General features: G+C 27.8%; 1 protein-coding gene across 1 annotated transcript; it reads right to left on the minus strand.

The window, feature by feature from the left end:
• Positions 1–17,952: 17,952 nt before the first annotated feature.
• Positions 17,953–18,693, minus strand: LOC107166173 (uncharacterized). Its single transcript, XM_015514730.2, has one exon. It carries the CDS (start codon positions 18,691–18,693, stop codon positions 17,953–17,955), a length of 741 nt encoding a protein of 246 aa, XP_015370216.2.
• Between the last annotated feature and the right edge of the window lie 3,547 nt (positions 18,694–22,240).

Genomic DNA, 22,240 nt, shown 5'->3' on the forward strand with positions numbered 1-22,240 from the left:
ATAAATCGTATACTCCCTGTATTATACGCTCGTTTTAACCTAGATATATTTATAAAACCTATGTATAAGTATAATATAATATATAACCAAGGTACAATATCATCATATTCAGCAACAATATTCAAAATTATAACTTATTTTCAGAAAATTACGCTAATCCTTGAATTTTCATGTAATTACACACGTCATGTTATAACCAATATGTGTGATATTATCCTAGTTATTTCGTATCATTAGAGAAACATATTTTTTATATAAGATTAATGCTTAAATGTAGTATTGGGTTTGTAAATTATTATGCATAATAATATGTAACTTTGTATAAGCGCAGCGCAGTTAGGTAGAGACTTTTAGTCTGTAAATGGGGATTTTTTTTTAAAATTTTTTTTATTTTTATAAATAAATGTATTTACAATCTGTAATATAATAAAACAATAAGTAAATTTGAGATTTTTTTTACAAGGTTTGGATGCTTGAGTGAAGCGTGCGTCCGTTGACACTACTTCAAATAAATGAGGAAGTTACCTATACAATTTATTATGTTGTATAGTGGGTAAGCACTTATTTTTATAACAGTTTTGAAATTTTAAAAAGATGGTAATACAAATAATTGAAGAACACAATTTATTATTTATATTATGTACATGTCAACTATCAAGTGGTACTGTGGTAGTCTGAAGTCCTGATGGCTCATGTGGGTAGGTTTTTAGGAACACTACGCTTACAAAATATGTACATGACTAACTAGTGATTCATGTTACAATTTTTTTTTTTAATAAATAACTTTTAGGGAATTCACAAAAAAATTAGAAAACTGTTTGAGGTATAAATAAGTTCAACAATAAAGATTAAAAAAATCTACTTAGACATTACTATTTTAATACAAATAAAATAAGAATATTTTCTTCCGAATATCCATTATTTTTTAATTAATATAACATCATAAATAAACGATATCCTAACAAAAACAGCAAAACTATTTTGGAAAAAAAAAAACAATAAATTTAAAAATAAAATCCAGCTCTATAATGTGTAATATGATTTTATATAGTGTGTTACTAATCAAGTGTTTTAAAGTCTCCAAACTAATAAGTTCAATTATTAGCAGACTGTCTTAAAATAATTAGTACCTGAGTTCAAAGATTTAACTATGCAATGATATCATAACTTTTAAATTTTTTATACGGGCATATCAGAGTGTTTTAATTGGTATAAATTGAACAAAAAATAAATACTATTAAATTATAATTTAAAACATACTGTTTACATTTCTTTTAAAAATATACAAATAGCTAACTTAGTATTTACTGTAAACTTAAGAGTAGACAATAAAATATCAAAAATATTAACTTTCCGAAAACAAAATATGATAAAAATTTGAAATAGTCGCTTTACTAGTAGGTAAAGTAAATTTATTTATGTTATAACAGTGGCGGATACGGATACCATTAAAAAGTTTTAAAAATTACTATTATAGTAATAATTTTCATAACTACCACGGCTGGAATTCTAGTTGTTATATTTTTATAACTTGTATTGTTTCCATTGTTTCTATCATTTTTGGCAACGATTAACGGCGTGGGATTCGAAAAAGCACTAAAAATAACAAAATTTATTAAAGTTTGAAGTCTAAATATAAAATAAATGCATTATTAAGGCCTTTCTGGGTTCCCATTAAAGTGTAACATTTATAGAATTTCGTTACAAGCTATAGTGATGTTTTAAATAAATTGAATGATTATCTTAGAACATATCGAGGTATAATATTGTGATAGTATTGTACAAGTTTGAAATTTTATATTTAATTTAATTTAAGAGGTATCAAAGAAGTATCAATATTTTAATATATCAAATGAACTCGTACCAAAATGACATGTTTTACCAATTATTTATAAAAAATCTCCCAAGTGTTATATTAAACAAACGGCGGCTAACTATCACTTGAAAACAAACGTATTCATAATTTTGTAAAACTGTTAAATTATTTAAAACTAATTAAAATAAACAAATATTACGTTGTAGTGTGAAAATGTAAGTATAATGTTAATTACTGGATAAGCGCTACAATGAATAATTTTCAGAAACCATACAATTTAAGTATAACGTATTATAACAAATTATATTAATTATTATCCTATCTATAACTAATAAAACACATTTATTATTAACCATTATCATTTTATACGTCTTGCGATAACTCAATATAGTCATATTACAAAAAAAAATTGTTGACTGTATCGATTTTGTTTACATTATTACCTAGATAACGCAAAAAACATGAATTTCGTACATTATTATTAATAAAACTGTAATAATATATATAATATTTTAAGTCACATTTAAAGTATAGCACATTAGAGTAAGTTTTTTTTTTGGGCATTGAGTACCTAATAATCAAAACAGGTTTAAATCGAAAATACTTACGACATCGCACTTTGTCACTGTGGGTCGTAATCTCATCACACAGAATAACCGCGTCGGTTTGGAGTTCCTATTTATTTGAAAGTCGTAAGACCGTAAGAGTAGAATGTTGCATTAGAATTACAATTAAAAATGAATAGGTTGTAATATTTTTTTTTAACGAAACATTGGCTAAGACCTAACTCAATACAATGTCTTAGTTGCATGTTAGTTAGTTTGACTAAATACAATTTTATAGTTATCTTAATATTTTTAGGAGATACTTTTTTTCAAATAAACTATATAGCTCCTTAAAACACAATACAGTACACCACCTGATTATTACTTTATGATAAACACTCATTTTATAGGTAATTATTATTCTGTTGTTATTAAAAATTTATAAAATTATTTTTTATCGTTAAAATATTATTTTAAGAATTTAAGACTTGAAGTTTATTTAATGAAATCATACTTAATATCTAATTTCATGTTTCAAAGCAAATTATTTTTTTTTTGAGAATTTGAATATTTAAAATCTCAATTACCGACGATTATGTACATAGTTACATAACTTATAAGTTACAATTTCTTAAAGTTATAACAAACTAACTATACAATAGGACTTTATTTTATTGAAATTCTCAAGATATTGTGCTTAGGAAACGTTGATTTTTTAATGACTTAAATATATGCCGAATGAGGTAATTTTTTTTAAGAAATTAATTTACTTTAAGATAATCACATAATTATATTAATTACAATGAATAAATAAAACAAACTATTAATACCCTATTGAAATCAAAAATATTACAGTTTTCTAAATATAACTTATTTATTAAATATTATTACGTCAGCAGTAAGTCAATAGGTAGGTACACACTTATATTAGAAAAATATGGTAATACAGGCAACTTAACAATTCAAAACTATTAATAATAATTGTATGTAATTAAATATTAAATGTTAACTAATTTATTACTAAAAATTAAAATAATTTATTCACCATTTTTCCAAAAAAGACATACATTCATTGGCGCACATACGGGGGTGCCAGGCGGTGCTTAGCACCCCTAAGTCTTAAATTAGTACCCCCAAATTATTTTGAATTATAAATTTTGTTTTAAGTGTAATTTTGAATTTAGAATGAATTATTGCCAGTTTATATTGGTAATGCAATAATTTTTACTAAAAATGTTGTTTTCGTATACTGCAATGTCTATCGGAATGATGATTTATAGTTATGAAAATAATGATATAAACTAAAATTATTTAGTTTGATAGAATAGAAATGTTCAACCATCTATTCTTAGTTAGTAGTTTTTGATATGGTGTTTTTGATTCAGTGACAACGTCACTGATATTAAATTATTTTAATTTATTATAATTTCCATTTTTCTGCATAAATACCAACAATGTATTAATTCAATGTCAAGTAATAATTAATGTAATATTTTATATTATTCACATTATATTGTTTCAATATTTCCAGTACATTTAAATTGGGTAAAAAAAAAAAAAAAAAAAAAAATGATGAAAGTAGTGAAAATGTAGACAGCCCTAATTTCAACACTTGTTCATTTAATTATATTATAATAGTCGTTATAATAATCGGTTATAGGATATATTGAAAATCAGATTCATTAATTTGAGAATTTTAATGTAGTTATGTAGTAATTTTTTGAAATAGTAAGTGTAACCGTATAGGTGGTGTGTGGAAAGCAAAGTCTCCCACTAGTCACTTTGAGGTAAAAGATTTTAGCACTCCCAAGTTTAAGACTGAATGTGCGCCTATGCATACATTGAATTATCTTAAGAATGACCTTCACGTCTTCAGCTTACATATAGATATACAAAATATATAAGTAACACGGATACGTTAAAAAATGAATGTCATACATTATTATTATCTACATTTTAACAATATACCCATGACGATAATATATTATTTTAATTATCGATTTGCCGTAATATTTTAATTTTAGAACTTTGACATGTAAATTGTACTATTCAATGCATAATAATATACTCGATGAATTGTTCGTACTTGAGTATATAATAATATTCTTTGGACTTGAATAATTTATTCTCCATATAACACAAAAACATATTTAAATATCATTTAAATAAGATTAAAGATAAAAAACTAATCCTTCATCAATGGGTACTATCATAAAGTGCTTATAGATTAGCACTTATTACATACTATGTGTTATCAAATTACTTTTTGTACTCATAATATGATCACGGAAATATTATTTTGTGATTTTCTCAATGACGCTTTTACGATCCATTATTATTAACACGAGTATACTAATTTTTGAACTTGAGATTTTTTGGATGTTTCCTTGTATGTTTTTAAGTACCTACTAGCGTTTATGTGTATTATATTATATTTCATAAGAATTATTAAGTTTTATTTTTACGAGAGATTTTTATACAAGCGGTTTTTGTATAATTTATCAATATGTTAAAAAACTATCCGGTTGACGGTCGTTCGATGAGAATATCTATCAAAATAATTTTCACCATACCTATCATAACCAAACCGAAAGCCCGAAACGTATTCTCCATTAATATCGATTATGACACCATTGATGTGTGATCAGCCTATAAAAGGTTTCGTTTTTTACTCGTATCTAATGTCACTTATTCATCTATATACAATTAATATTTAAAATACTTTAAAATCAATGATGGTGAAAGTTTTTTTTTTAAATTAACTAGTCAGGGTTCAAGTTCAAGACTTATTAATATGGCCTAGTTAGAACTCTTGTATATTCCAATATTATTACATTATAATAATATAGATTACAATAATATAGATATCGCCACTGCAGAAACAAAAATACGAAATTTAAATGATTGTGAAACATATTTTGCTATAACCAAATAGTTCTAAAAATATATTGAAAATTTAATATTTATAACATACTGTGATTGTCAATAAAAAATTTAACATAGGTGATTACTAATCCTTATTTATGTTGGTTTTGTCCAAGTCTACGAATATTTAAAATACTTGATACGAATGGTGGAATATATAAACTCATTTATCTCGCAGTTATATACGAGTTTAAAATAAATTAGTTATAATAATTCTACATTTTAAATTTTGATTAATAGCATTATTTTTATCTTTGATTATGCCATTTCATTTTTCTGTACCTTCCTAATAAATAAAATTTCAAATTTCAAATTTTCTTCTCTAGTGCTAAAAAAAACAGATCAATTTTCAAATTTACGTGAGTTATGTATAATGTATTTTTTTAAAGTATGGGATTTTGTGGAAAAGTTGGATATGACCCTGCTAACACTTTACATATGAAGTATTTAGTATATTTATAAATGTAAATATTACATTAATATAAACATGGTCTATGCACATTTTCAGTGAAATAATAATAATAATAATAATAATAAAAGGATACGTTCGTAGAAAATAAGAAATATTAGGTCATGTTCAAGTTCATGTCCAGTTAACACAAAATTAACGCATTATTTCCCATCACTGGTTTTAGTATTTAAATATTGTAATAATTAGTGTAATATAGTATAATAATTCATCGGTTTCTTGCCAAAACTCGGTAACGGAAAATTTCAATATTTTGAGATAGTGGCGCTATCTAGTGTAAAACATAGTTTTCTAACGTTTTGCAAGAGGCGTCTTAAGTGAATTTTCTACTCTAACCTGCTTAAAAATTACAGTTTCTTATTTTCACTTACGGAGAAAGACGTTAATATTAAGAGTAAAAAGTCATTAATAGTTTAGTGAGTTTTGGTGTAGACAAAATTAAAGAAATATCGAGAGCCAAAATTCACTATCGGTAAAAATAAAAAAGCGGGTAAGTCGTGGATGTCGCTCTGTTGTACAGTAAGTTACAAGTGGGTTACTGTAATGGATGGAATTAAATTTGAATCCAATAATGTTATATCATAGGATACGAAAAACGATTCTGAAAGGAAACGGTTTATCTGTTTAAGATATATCATAGATTATTAAAAATTTTCAAATCTTAGATTTAAAAAGAAAATATTTTATGAATTTTCTAGCTTAAAATAATTTACGAATTTTCGAGATTTTTACGGATGTTGTCAAAATTCAAACTTTGAATGCTTATAAAAAAAATTGTGACTATATATTTCTTTTATTTTTTATCTGCTATTGTAAAATTTGTTAACATTTATAGTTCAAATTTTTACGAAATCTTTCGAAAACGCGAAAATTTGCAAGTAATTTCTAAGTTGAAAAATCATAAAATTTTTTTTGTTTATAACTAAGGATTAAAAATACAACACTAAGTTTTCCTTCAAGTAGCTATAGAGAAAACTCAAAGCATCATTATAGGAAAAATTTTAAGTGCGTTTGAATTTTAAATTTTTACGAAATAGCGTAAAGATAACGATTTATCCTCAAACGATTTTAAACATTTGTTATTATTCAAAAAGTATAAGTCGTAGATACTTGAAAATTTCACCAGTTATTTAGATTGGCATTTTCTTCATATGATTTAATTTTTGAAATATTTTGACTTTTTTCAAGATATTTATAGACGACTGAAATTTTCAATTTGTCTGAAAATTTTTTTTGAAGTGTCGATAAAAATTTTTTGGTCCTATCAAAATACTTGAAAATTTAATACAAAGTTCCTCATAAGTTATTCTTATGGTGATTAAAAAATTATAAGAATACATAGGCACAATTTTTTTTTATTAGTATTTGAAGTTAAAATATTGGCAAAAATTCGTCAAAACCATGAATATTTGCAAATTAGTTTTAAGTTAAAAAATCATAAAATTTTTTGCGTTTATAACTAAGGATTAAAAATACAAAACTAAGTTTTCCATAAGTTTTCCATCAAGTAGCTATAGAGAAAACTCGAAGCGTCATTATAGAAAATATGTTTTGAGTGTTTGAGTTTTAAATTTTTATGAAATCAGGTTATGTATATCTATGATAATATAAGGTAGGTATTATGAATTATGATAACTACATGCAATGTTTTAGGAAAAATTGATTAACCATGCCTTATGCAAAATGTGACCTAATTGAAAAATAAAATATTTGTTTCAAAATAGAATATATGAAATATTTAAATATATCCTAGACTGACAAATCATCTCCGTTCAGAATCGTTTTTCGTATACAATTATACCTATCATTGCATTCAAATTTAACCTACCCTAGTCAGAGGTCCACCCCACCACCTAATGTACAGCAGAGCGACATCCACTTACCTGATTTTTTTACAATAGCAGTTGAAAAATAAAAGAAATATATAGTCACAATTTTTTTTAGTAATTTTAGTAATAATTATTATGTTATAAGTTTTAAGTTACATTATATTTGTATTTTCTTAAAACATTTTAACATATTTTCTTAACACTTTTGATATTTGTTATTTAAAAAAAAAGTTTATGAGTTATGTTATGGCAATAATTATTTTAATATAAAAATACCTATTAATAACTTACAATAATAATGAATGTTAATAATAACAAAAATTCACAATTTAGCAAATGCATTGATAATTGACATACCTAAGTACAATCTATAATGATGATCATCTAACTTAGTCCAATAAGAAAAATAAATAATATTAAACCGATATAGATTTCAGCCTAAACAAATATTAATAATTATTTTTCTATTCAGTAAAACTCTTTAACGGTTATATATTTGCATACAATAATTTACTAGTAATAAAAGCACTGTTCCATTAAACATTTTGAAAAAAAATCCAATATGTCTTAATGCAGTAATACAAGCAGATATAGCAATCAAAGATTTTGTAGGGTTGAGACCAAAAATTTAATTTAAAAAGTACAATAAGCATAAATGATGTTATTTTTTAAAATTATATATAATTATAATATATTAGCTTGAGTGTCTTGAGGGAAGAACCAACCAGCGAAGACACTTCGGCATTTACTTTTAAAAAAACCATAAAGTCGTTTTCTGAGCAACCACTATTTTGCCGTTAACGAGTTTTGGCAAGAAGCCGATGAATTATGATTGACTCAATTATCGTAATTGGCAAAAATAGCACTGTTGATATTGAAAACATAAAAATCTGTACAGTGTCTATTAATATTATTATAACATTAAAAATATAAAATAGTTAAATACACTGGGAACCTTCGGAGCCGTGTCGTGTTATCGTTTCAATATCGTTGTGGTACTTTAATTTAAAGTATAAAATTAAAAACAATAATTAGAATTAGAATTAATAGTAAATATATCTTATAACACAGCAGCAGAGTTATTCAAAACGATTCTTCCGATTTCGAATGCTTATATATTTTTAATTCTTAGGTTTAAAGTAATATTATGTTATGATGATATATTTAAATGTACAAAATGGTAATTTCCTAAATATATTTTTATAATATGTGGTTTACCTTGGTCACGTGAACAATATCGTATTAATATAATAGTCGAATCTCGAATTTGATTGGCATATATATATATATATCCAATAAAAATGTGTAATATAGTTTTTTAGCTCTTCTGCGATTAATGATAACGGTAGTATTACGTTCACTGCACTACTGCAGTATGTTTAATATTCTCAAAAAATTACTTGTCTCACATAATATAATGTAATATCTGGTTACCTATAGGAAGTCAGATCATAGGTTAACTACTTTTGAATAATCCTGTATGATTATTATCCTACTAAATGTGATCTGTTTATTTATTTTTATGGCATATTATCAGGTATTTACAGCCGACCATACGCATCATGACGATGTCTCGATTAAACGATTTAATAACAATATTATTATCTGTTGTTATGTACTTATCATATTGATATCGTGGTTGGTAGGCATTAAGGCATTAATGGGTACCTAGCTATAAAATACTTTTTATTTTGGAGTAAAACGCGTGCAAGATTTGTTGTACCACTTACACCTAGGCCTAATGGTAGTTTATTATTGTAACTACAACCTACAGCTAAATATCGTTTTCCTGATCACACAGTTATTTCTTTAATAATGGATACATTACGATTAGGTGCGTATAATATTGCTATGCACAATATGCATGTTTAATAATAAATATAATAATACAATAATCTCTGTTTGTGCGTTACATGTTGTGGTAACTCCATTTTCACAACGTTCGTTTAAATTATTTCCGTGCGATGTACAATGTGAATAGGTTATACTTATAATAATATAACCGTCGGCCATAATAATTATATTATTGTATTATATTATTAATACTATATATATGCACTTATGGGTGTCCCTAATAATTATTGCGCTTAGATAGCCACTATCTAACATGTGATATAATACGATATCGATTCCTCAGGGATAACATGATTATGATCCACAGACGGTTTAAACTAATGATTATGATATATGGTATGAGTGAAGAACGAATTCGATAATATATCAATATTATATTACTATACAGAGTAAATTACTGGGCGTGTTCGGTCTTATTTTTTTCTTCTGAATATTAAATTGTTCAAATTCTGATTTTCAGATTTTCAAATTTTTTCATTATACTTAAAGACCATAATATTTTCCAACTATTGAGATATGGTTTTTTTTTTGTACCACTTAATGAGTGTTTTTCTGTGGCCTTACAAACTTCTATTTTTCAAATGATTACCCCATCCTACCATATCTCTTTAATTGTAAATCATTTTTTTTTTTTTTTTGGAAATGTTGATGTAAATATTTCAAAATTATTCATGTGAATATAGTTTCTCAGTGATTAAAAATGTTTTAAAAATAATTTTTTAGTCTTAAAATATATATGGTCTTGCAAAAAATATAAAGTATATTTAATATATTTAACAATATATCAAGTGAAATATTTTATTATAATTTTGCTATGTTTGTATCAATTGCTTTGAATGTTGATAGATTAATATTGTAATTGTTAAAATTATCAAATCACCATGAAGTCTCCACATTAAAATATCATCTAACCACCGTTCACTAAATAATTTAAAGCAGGAAAATAAGGGTGTTCTCGTACGAAAAATTGAGGTTTGTAACTATCCAGTGTAAGGTATTTCTTGAGTGAGAAGTCTCTAGATCGTGAACATTTTTCTCTGGTTAGTAGATTGGTTTATTTAAAAGTTCAAAAATTCAGGTTTTGTATAACACCGCACTATAATTAAAGAAAGAAAAATAATAAATTAGCGTGTTTTGTGAATTGTCCGGTAGTATATATTATAATACACTTACGGAAACGATTAATTTTGATTGAATCGATGTTTTGATCTTGTACCTACGCACTACGCGTTGCAGATCAATAATTCCGAGTCCGTATTGCTTATCCATGATATATTTTAAGTGTTATTATTGCTTTCATTTTAGGCCATGATCACGTTTGAGAACGTGCGTGGTCAAATCATTATTATATTCAATACGGTTACGTGATCGCATCAAGATTTTCGGCAATAAGAATATGAAAATATTATTATTTAATGGTTAGACGTTTTCTTGGCTTGTGTTCGTCGACGGTTTTCGCAACGACGTATTACAACCGTTGAAAATTTAAAATGAAACAGTTCACTCATTTCCTGAAATATTTTTGTTATATTTGATTTTTTCTCCGAAAATCCTCCTTGTTCGTACAACGCTTGGTACCTTAGAATTTTCGCAATAAGAATACAAAACTATATTATAATTTAACGGTTAAACGCTTTCTTGGTTGAAATCCATCATCGGGTTTCACAACAACGTATTACAGTTTACAGCCGTTAAAAATTTGAAATTAAACATCGCACGAGTCGTCGTTTTCTTGAATACATTTGGTAGGGATCTACCTCTTGGTGATCTATATACGTTGTCTCTGTTCCCGTCGCGGTGGTCGTGTTCTTATTTTAATAGTGAAACACGCATAATATTATATGATTTAAAAACATTAAAATATTAACAATTCGCATAATAAAATACAACTGGTGTATAATGAGTGAATAATTTTGATGCCTGATTAATAGGATAATATTTCTGATACCAAGAAAATAATAGTGAATTATGTATAAAGCTAATGGCCCATGTCGCCAAAGCTATAAAGATCAATAAAAAAAAGAAAATAATATATTATGTGATTATTAGGGATTGAGTTTTCAATAAGAAACATATGTATTTAGACTTCATAGAATATGCTAAAATATTCAATAAACATATAGTTAAAATATTAAAACGTACATAATTAACTAAAACCGTTTCCAAATTTGTTGATTCATAGGTCAGAATTCATTTGCTTTTTTGTTTCATAAAATATAATAAACAAAAAATTTTTTTAATCACTTGTAACTTAATAATTTCTAGTATAATTGAGATTACATTTATTTGGAATAAAAATATTTATTTTTTTCCTATGTAATTTTAAAAATGTTGGTATTATAGTGTACACAAAATATAGAAAATAATAATGTATACATATTTAGATACCTAATCATTATAATAATGATATTGATACAAACGTCTTCTTTTTTTTTATTCTCGTGCATATTTTAACTATATAAACGATGAATACCTCCATATAATGTAGTATATTTACTGAAGCAATGTAAAATTATAGATACCAAATTATCATATTACATTAGTATAATTTAAATTTTAATGATTTTGTCATTGACGAAAAAATGTAAGAATGTATTTTAAAAATGTTATGGATTTATTTCAAATAAAATGAAAAAAAAACATCGGTTTAACTTACTCAATAAATGTTTGACTTTGTTTATTTATTATAAAATTATAATAATATAATTAAATTTCACTTAATGACGATTTATAAATTATGTGTTAGTTAATTATGTACGTTTTAATATTTTAACTATATGTTTATTGAATATTTTAGCAAGTCTATACATATCGTTTCAGATTATATTCCTGATTATCCTTTTCCCTAGAGTTACTACCTATCTATACTTTAAATTATATCTCTAAAATATTTAAAATGTTGAATAATGTTAACGTTGATTACCTACGCGATGTATTCATACTGCTTACAATATTATTATAAGAGGTGAGTCGTGATCTACATCATTAAGACCTAAAGAAAATAATATGTGTCTTTTATTATTTTTTTATTATTACTACCACATTAAGTATCATAACTATCGCGATCGCGTAGTTTTTTTTAATGTTATCGTTTTACATTAAACGTTGAAGGAGTATTATATATAATGCGAACAGATGTCAATTATTGTATACATATTCGTCACGCATTCACCATAATATAGTTTGCTCTTGAATTTAATGAAACCGTAAAACTTCTAAATTTCGTTAAATAATGATATGACTTAGATAAACCATTTTAAAGGGTTTCTTATAACAACTGTTAAAACAAACACTATTTATGTTCTGCGAATCCGTTTGAAAGCAGATATCAAAAAAAAAAAAAAAAAAACATGTAGACGCGTCATGTTTTACACTTCCGGGATTGCAAACGATCAGTATATAGAATTATTATTTTTATATTTTTACTCCTCAATGATGACGTTTCAATTTACAAAAATGTAAATTTTACCATATGAATTTTGATCCTTTATTTCATGAAGTTAGTATTTAAAAAAAGAAAAATCGTCCTCACACGTTACAGCATCGATAGTACAATGTGTGCACGTTCTGAAATAATTTTTCATTATTGGTTTGTCATTATAACTACAACACACAACTGCACTTGGCTTGTACCGTCTCCTCTTATATATGAGCAGTGACTACCTCTATATCGAACTCCTCCGAAAGTAAAATCTGAAGTTTTGCAATTCCCTTATAAGTTAAAAGTATGCTAATATTCTATTGATCTGATAATATACGTATTGTATTATAAATACAAAAGGGAAAGTGTTCATCAAATGTCATATAATTGCATGTGACCAATAGGTATCGTTCGCCGACACAATCATGTGATTTAAACAAGAAAAAAATTCCACATCATAACGTTACGCAAGTAGGAGTATACATTATACTTCTTGTGTGTAAAAAAAATAAAACCTATAAACAATTTATGGGTCTGCTACAGTCGTTCACAGTACTGTACACAATCGATATAATAATATTATATTTGTATTCATGGCCACTGTGTCCTTATAGTAGTATTATGCGCTAGCTGCAGTAAATGCTGCTTACACATGTAATCACTTGAGTGAGTATCGTTAAAAACGTGCGTTTTGATTGAAGATGTCTGTTCAAATAATTTGAATAATGTGTTTGGTTTTTTTTTTAGTACTTCAGTATTTGTTGGCCGTATACGGTGCGTCGGCCGAGTCAATGTGTGTATCTTGATGGGTATCGATATACATGATTTGATACCCTAATTGGGGAACGGAGCGAAGAATATCACTTTTACTCTTCAGCTTAGTGAAATTCGTGATTATTATCTTCTCCGAAACTACTGGAGCAATCTTCGTGAAATAAATCAATGTATATCTGAATAGCGAAGAGTGCATAGATCAAGAGTGGCGTTGAAAGACGCTGATTTTAACTAATCATGATTAATTAATCATACACAATAAAAATAAGATGTTTAACCGACTAACCGACGTAAAGCCAAACAAATATTTGATATCATCTAGAGACTCTATAGACTTGAAATGTCCATGAAACTTCTGTACCACAATGTATTTACTGATACATTATTTTTCAACTTAATAGGTTTAAAGATGTGTGGCCAATATACGGCCTTTGATTCATAAGACAGAGATCGAATATTTCTTATATATTTGTTACCATTGGTTACAGAAAATACATAATTTATTTTATTATGATTGCATGTGACAATTTAGTGATCTAACGGAAATTTAACAAGTTTATAGTCCTATAAAAAGATTAATATTAGGTATTTTTTATTTACAATTACTTACCTTATAGTAAATATGCTTTACAGTAGAGATTGATGAGATGGCAACATAGGTGGACAAACCTATTATAGGTTGTTAAAGATGATACTACCACAACAAAACAATGAAGACGTAATGAGCTAGGTTTAGAAGAAATTGAATGTTTAATTAATGACTAAAATAAATAACAAACGCATAACGATTTGACTGACAATTGAATAGCCACCTGTCGTTCCGGGTATCACTTTTGTCTATGGACACGCCTATTATAGTTCTTTATATGACCGTATTGACTAATTACCATTATATTCTTATTGGCATTCCATTTATTTTGATTTCAACGACTATAGCTGATACATTACAGCTATACCAACACACCACATCCGCATGCTGTTTTAATACTCAAGAAATCCGTTATTCAAAACCAAACCTGTATATAAAAAAAAACACACATCGAAATAATCAATGGCATGGTGATATTACTTCATACCGGTTTGGGTTAACGAATTTCTTTATTATGTTTCGCTTGCTCAATGAATTTAAAAATAACTACCCAACCAGAGTAATATAAATTAGAATATATATCCAACGTAGTTGATTTTAATCTAACGAATTTTCAAACTGCCATTAGTCTCATTTTTAACCATTACTGAATTCGATAATTACGACAACTCGATCAGAAGTAGGTACTGTATTTTATAAAGACAATTCGAATTATCTAACTCAACATCAGATTCCGATAATATTTATTATCAACCTAACAAGGAGATATTAAATAAAAATATTTTGCAACCAGTGGAAATTGTATGATTTTTTTCTTTTTCAATTTTAAGACATTAACGTGTTATATATAATAATAAGACTCTTTTTATAGAGCAGATAATAACATGTTGTACCATATTAAATAATATACATTAGGAAAAACAGTAACTAGATCTCTCAAAACGCATTTTAAAACAGAAGCTATTATGTCTATAGCTACAGGTTACATGGTGAGGAGGAGTGGCTCATTTCCATTGTTAGGAATAGGTATTGAAGGTCAAAATATTAGGAAAACGAGAAAATTAAAATTATTATATTATAAATGTACATAATATAAAGAATTAATAATTACTAATGAATTATCATACACAACGTCTAATTAATTTTAATAAGTTTGCAAGTTCACATAATATTATATTTTTAATGATCGATGTGCGTTAATGTGAATTATTTAGGTACGACCAATACCTACAATTTTATTAAAATATGAAAATTATAACAGTTGTATCGGAAGCAACTTTTTATAACTAAATAATGGCTAATACAAGTTTTATCGTCATAATCATTAATATGTGAAGGTATTTACCATAATTGAATATACAGTCACACTCATGCTTATGTGTTATAATACATGTAGATATACATATGTAGTTATAATATATCGTTATACCATTATAAAAATAAACTGTTATATCGGCCTGAACGACAACACTCTCCCCTACTGTGGCTGTGGTCATGAGTAATGTAATTTAATAATTTGCATTTCAAAAAAAAAAATAATAATAATAAATGTATTCTTTCAAACATTTTTTCTATACCAATTATGTTCTTAACTCTTAGTCGTAAATTATAAAATCAATATTTAACCTATTTTTTTCATTCTTCATTTATCGAATTTACGACAAGCCTGCAATTGAAATAGGGCGAGTTAATTTATTATATAACTAAATTCTTATGTATATTGTATATGCACATACATATAAATATACGTTTGAGAAGATGGAGTGTGTAAGTTAAATAAATAAATAATAAATCATAAATTAGTAAAAACACGTAATTATATTTTATATTAATTACTCACACACACTATTTGTGCATCATAACTACACAGTTTTTAATTATTTGTTATGATTCTTTGTCCGCTGCATTTTATATAATATAATTTTGGATCTTGTACGTATAGGATAGCCACCGTTAGTAATATTTAGGAATATTTCGAGGAACCAAATATATATTTAATAATTGTATAATTTTTGTTTGGCGAGATAGAGGAAGGGGCTGTTTGGTTGTCGTGTGTAAAGCGATAGAGTGTATGGATTGGATTTTAGTGATTTCTCGGATATTACGAGGCTTAGCGTCATCTTATATTATTCATGAGCCACATCATGTTCAAATCGACATTAATAATAACTTATTTAGAAGAAATTTAGGTTTTATTCGCTACCTAGTGGGAAAAGAGCTTAAGTCTTGTGTTGAGGAAAAATCGATTGCTATTTTAGTACTAAATATTTATGAAAGATGTTGGTGGTATTGAACACTCCACGTTCTAACATGTATTTGCTGAGTACGACAGTGTACAAGATTACATTTTATTTTAAGTGTAATAATAATTTTTAGAAAATATATTATATAGTGTTAAAAATAATGAATTTCACGATGATTATTATAATTTACAAATGAGCATAGTGCTTTATAGTTTATTGTTAGCGGTAAATAGGTATATTTACAGCCATTGACCAACAAATTAAAAATAAAAATAATCTTTTGATAAAAACGATAAAATAATCAGAGTTATTCATATGTAATAAGCAACATCAAGATTTGTATTATTGTATTATTCATATGAAATTCTCAAAATTAGAAAATACAATTAAAACATAAAAATGTATTTTATAATATAAGTTTTTTTTTTTTTTTAAATTTTTTATTGTGCTTTAATCAACAAAACCCATCAATTCCCTATATGTATAGCTAGGTATCTATAGCATTCTGGGAATTGGTAAGCAGTGGCGCAAAAGTCAGTTTTTAGAGGTATTGCAAAGCATACCTGCAAAGCAAGACCCACCCACCTACATTAGGTTGAGCGACTGCCCCTCAATTTTTTTCCACTCATCTATCTATAATTTTAACAACTAAGAGTTATAAATACATTTAAAGATTGCCAGCAGGGCCGTGTTAAGGGGGAATAGTAGAGTATATAAATCGGTAGCATAGTGGGCCGAAGCCCCCCCCCCCCCGGAAATTACTTAATTGTTAGCGTTTAGGTTTATGGTTTATCCTAATTCATAATGTCAGCTATGATGATAAATAAAATAATTTATAACTTTCATAAATTAAAATAATTTTAGCCAGTGTGTTTCGTAGGCTTATTACACCCACCCACCCTTTATTGCAACTGCAATACCTGGACATAGGGTCTAAATTTTTGTCTCAAGAAGTTGTATAGCAAGATTGCTAGTGTATCTGCGACAACTTTAAAAGTATCATAATTTATCAGTGTAGGACATTCAGAGATGTGACTCTAGATAGGGCTACATATATTTGTCCCATTGCAAAATTGTGCGCCCCTGCGTCAATGACAACAGTCTTTAAGCGTAGGTTTTTTCCGATATTCTTTGGTATTTCTCACTCTTAACTATAATATTATTATTATACCTAATATAAAATAATAATCCTGCAAACGTAAAACAGACCTGCTAATGTCAATCATACGAAATGTACTGAACCTCTACAACGGTGATTAGTTATTGTTATCACTGTCTAGCTTATCATACTTCCGTGCTTGGTATTTGTAGATTATTATGTATTTTATATAATATAATATAAGTTATATGTTGTAAGAATAACTTGTATGAATTATCTTTATGTAATAAAATTAAGAACAAGTGATGAATAAATAGCGTGTTAAATAATATATTCATTATAAAGTATAAAAAATACAATATAATATTATCAGTGCAAACATTATTTGTTAATATGATTTATCCTGTGGTTTTTCACCAGTGTGTGTGTTTTGATGCATTGACAAATTGTTACTTCTGCTGAACGATTTTTCACATACATCACACTCGTACGGTTTTTCACCAGTGTGTGTGCGTCGATGTATCATCAATTTGCTACTTGTAATGAACGATTTGTCACACGCATCACACCCGTACGGTTTTTCACCAGTGTGTACGCGTCGATGTATTATCAATTGGCCATTTGTTGTGAACGATTTGTCACACACATCACACCCGTACGGTTTTTCACCAGTGTGTGTGCGTCGATGTTTTATCAAAGCGCCACTCTGGTTGAACGATTTTTCACATACATCACACCCGTACGGTTTTTCACCTGTGTGTATGCGTCGATGTACTATCAATTGGCTATTTGTTGTGAACGATTTGTCACACACATCACACCCGTACGGTTTTTCACCAGTGTGTGTGCGTCGATGTGTTATCAATTTGCTACTTGTACTGAACGATTTGTCACACGCATCACACCCGTACGGTTTTTCACCAGTGTGTGTGCGTCGATGTGCTATCAAATCGCCACTCTGGTTGAACGATTTGTCACATACATCGCACCCGTACGGTTTTTCACCAGTGTGTGTGCGTCGATGTCTTATCAAAATGCTTCTGTGAGAGAACGATTTGTCACACACGTCGCACCCGTACGGTTTTTCACCAGTGTGTGTGAGTCTTCGGTCGAACTTTATCTTGGTCATTTTTTTCGTCGGAGGTTGGGCAGGCTGTTTCTTTTTGGTAAATAATTTATTTAATATTCATTTGTTTTTTCTTAAAACTATTTGGTAACTATATACTTATCTGCTTATAATCGATTAGACTTTATTGATTTTCAAGCCAGTATTTGATGTAGTATATTTTTTACATTAAATAAAGTATAATATTATGCTTTTACGTATTATTAGTAATTTATATTAAACTTTATAATAATAACTGATACCCTTGCACTTCATATTTCCTTAAAAATACCAACTATTTATGATTCAAAATTTGTGTTTAATTTGTCGTTTAATACCTAATGTAGCTAGTGATGTTCAAAACTTCTCGTGTTACAAATTCTCGTAGATTTACCCTATCTTAATCTCCATTAAAGATTTTAGACACAGTCGTTTAAAATACAGACATCATCGTTATAGAAAGAAGTAAAAATCACGGCCTCATTCTGGACCTGACAATCCGTTGGGCTTGGGAAACAAATGACCCGCAACAGAATAATGCAGTAAACGAAGAAAAGAAAAGTATCTATAGGCCGTGCATTCCATGGTTTCAACAACAGCATAGCATCGCAAATCGGGAAGTTTTTGGACTTTGGTTTGGAGATCGGGATACAGCCTCAGGGTTCCTAAACCCATTCTTCCGATCACACAACCTCGCTATGCAGGAGCTTATTAAATTATGTATATCAGTTTTGAAGGATTCACTATACATAATAAATTACCATCCATATTCATATAGTAAAATAAGTCCCTTTCGATTATGTTACATATGAATTTTATTAAACAGTTAATTGTTAAATTATAGATTGTCATAATATTATCCTTTATATTTATAAGTCAACCGTGAAAGTTGCAGCTTGCATGCTATAATTCTAGCATGCTATAACGTAACGTCTTATCTTGTACTACAACTATAATTTTAGCCAGTGTGTTTCGTAGGCTTATTACACCCACCCACCCTTAATAGGTATTGCAACTGCAATACCTGGACATAGGGATCGGCTTCACTGTTGGTAAGTATACTTTTGAATAATAGTTTATTTTTGAAGATTTATGAATTATATTATATATTAGATTGATTCACTTAAAAAATAATTATCGATTTTCCGATTTCGTATTATCGGCGATAGTGCGGTACCGCTATCATTTATTATACGAAAAATTATTATAATTCGAAGAACAGGAAATGATTATTATTAATTATTGATCATTGCAGCGATGACTACTCACGACCCACGGGCTGACCGAAGTCGTCTTCTGAACTTGACCTCACATTGGGAGTTGCCACTTTCGTGACCGTGTCGTCTGTCTGCCTCGCCCTCTCTTCCTTATCTTCCAGAGTAATTATCTCTTCTACCATCTTGTAAAAGATCATAAACGTATCCTCCCGTCAGATCTGGGTGACTCAACGGTAGGTCTTCAAAGGCTTGGCAGCTAATAATGTCCGATATATCCACTACGACCAGTGGGCCTCAAGATCCTCGTTTTACCACCCCAATACTGACACTCAAATAAAGTGTGGTTGACGATGATAGCATCAATGTTGCAGTGATTGGTCCATGTGCTGGCCGCACTTATACTTAGGTATAGTTCAGATTCATTTGGATACGCATTTAAACAATGAGCTAAGTTAAATGAAACTGAATTTAAAAAATCAGTGAAATAATATATAAAATAATACAAAAACATATTTACTAGATGTTATTAAAAAATTATTTAAATATTGACATTTAATTAAAAAAATTATTTTAAAACGGAAATATGCTTTGATAAAAAAATAAATACACAATTATTTTATATTATTGTTAAATATAAGTTATACATTTGTGCCAAATATACTTACGGGAATTATTAATGATTTATTTATGTAAATAATATTATACTTGTAATAATATAAACCTTTGGTGATATATTCGTAAAATAACTTTAAAGGTGGTACTTACCTACTTACCACATTAATTTTTAACGCATGACAATAAATTCAGAAATTCACTTTAAATTTACAATAATTAGCATGCTAATTATTTGTATTGAATTGGTATGTAAACCGTTATTTATTATTTTATTATTCTTTGAGATTATTTTTGTATTCATTCTTTACATAAATATCAAAGTATTTTGTTAGGTATTTGGAAAGTTATTTATTAGGTATTTATAATAAAATGTATTTCTACTATAATAGTACTATGTATCTCAATTATGATGGCGCCCATTTACTTCAAGTTAGGCAATTAAATATTATGTTTAGTTTATGTCGTAATGTTTGATGAATTATTAATAAATAATTATTATTGAACAAAAAAATATGTGTAGTTGAAAGTATATTATTATTTTGTACTCGGCAGATCAGCTCACCAATCCGAATACTCAAATTGCCGAATACGCCGACGACAAAGTAATATACTCCTCCCACACCGACCCGGGCTTAGTTTCAACCTCTCTCCAAAACCATCTGAATGACCTATCACACTGGTACTATCTCTGGCGCGTAAAAATAAATGAAAGCAAATCTGTACACACTAACTTTGCTCTCCGTCACAGCCAACCTCCACCAGTAAATATAAACAACAAACCGGTACTAAATTCCGACACAGCCAAATATCTAGGTCTAATTTTTGACAAACGTCTAACGTGGGCTAAACACATTCATGCAACAAAAATAAAATTAAACAAGCGACTTTACTCTCTCAGACCCATCCTTGGTAAGTTCTTAAAACTATCCCTCAGTACCAAAATTCACATCTACAATCTCCTCCTTAAGCCAATATGGTTATACGGTATACAGGTCTGGGGCACTGCCAAAAAATCGAATTTAAAAAAAATAAAAGTGTTACAATCTAAAATCCTCAGACTCATAACCAATGCTCCTCCTTATATCTCTAATCACACCCTTCATACTGATCTCCATATTCCTAAAGTCACTGAAACAGCCATGCTATTTTACTCTAAATTCAGAAAGAAATCGCCTTCATAATCACACTAAACCACGTCATGTTAAAAATTTACTATACATCTCCGTCCCTGGAGAACCCCCTAGAAGACTCAATCCATTGTCGATTGATCTTATAAATTAAGAACAAAAATCCTAAATAATTTGCAAATTCACGCCAAAGTGCCTTCGCTGGTTGGTTTCTCCCTCAAGACACTCAAGCTAATACATATATATGTATAATTTTAGAAAAATAACACCATTTATGCTTATTGTATTTTTTTTTATGTACATATTGTATAAAATCTAAATAAAAAAAAATATTATTATTTTAAACATACAATACAAATGTATTAAATTTAATTGGTAAGTCATAGAAATTAATGGTTTACTCATATAAATTAATAAATAGTTTTATTTCACAAATTTAGAAAAAAAAGCGAGTAAGTGGATGTCGCTCTGCTGTACATTAGGAGGTGGGGTGGACCTCTGACTAGGGTTGGTTAAATTTGAATGCAATGATAGATATCATTGTAAACGAAAAACTATTCTGAACGGAGATGATTTGTCAGTCTAGGATATATTATATTTAAATATTGCCAT

This window comes from Diuraphis noxia, unplaced genomic scaffold, assembly GCF_037042655.1.
Source record: "Diuraphis noxia isolate RWA-SAM2 unplaced genomic scaffold, SU_Dnox_SAM2 contig0005, whole genome shotgun sequence".
Taxonomy (NCBI): Eukaryota; Metazoa; Arthropoda; class Insecta; order Hemiptera; family Aphididae; genus Diuraphis; species Diuraphis noxia.

Bases quoted from the DNA above. Each gene is read 5' to 3' on its own strand.
- LOC107166173 (XM_015514730.2), bottom strand. From the start codon at position 18,693: ATGACCAAGATAAAGTTCGACCGAAGACTCACACACACTGGTGAAAAA.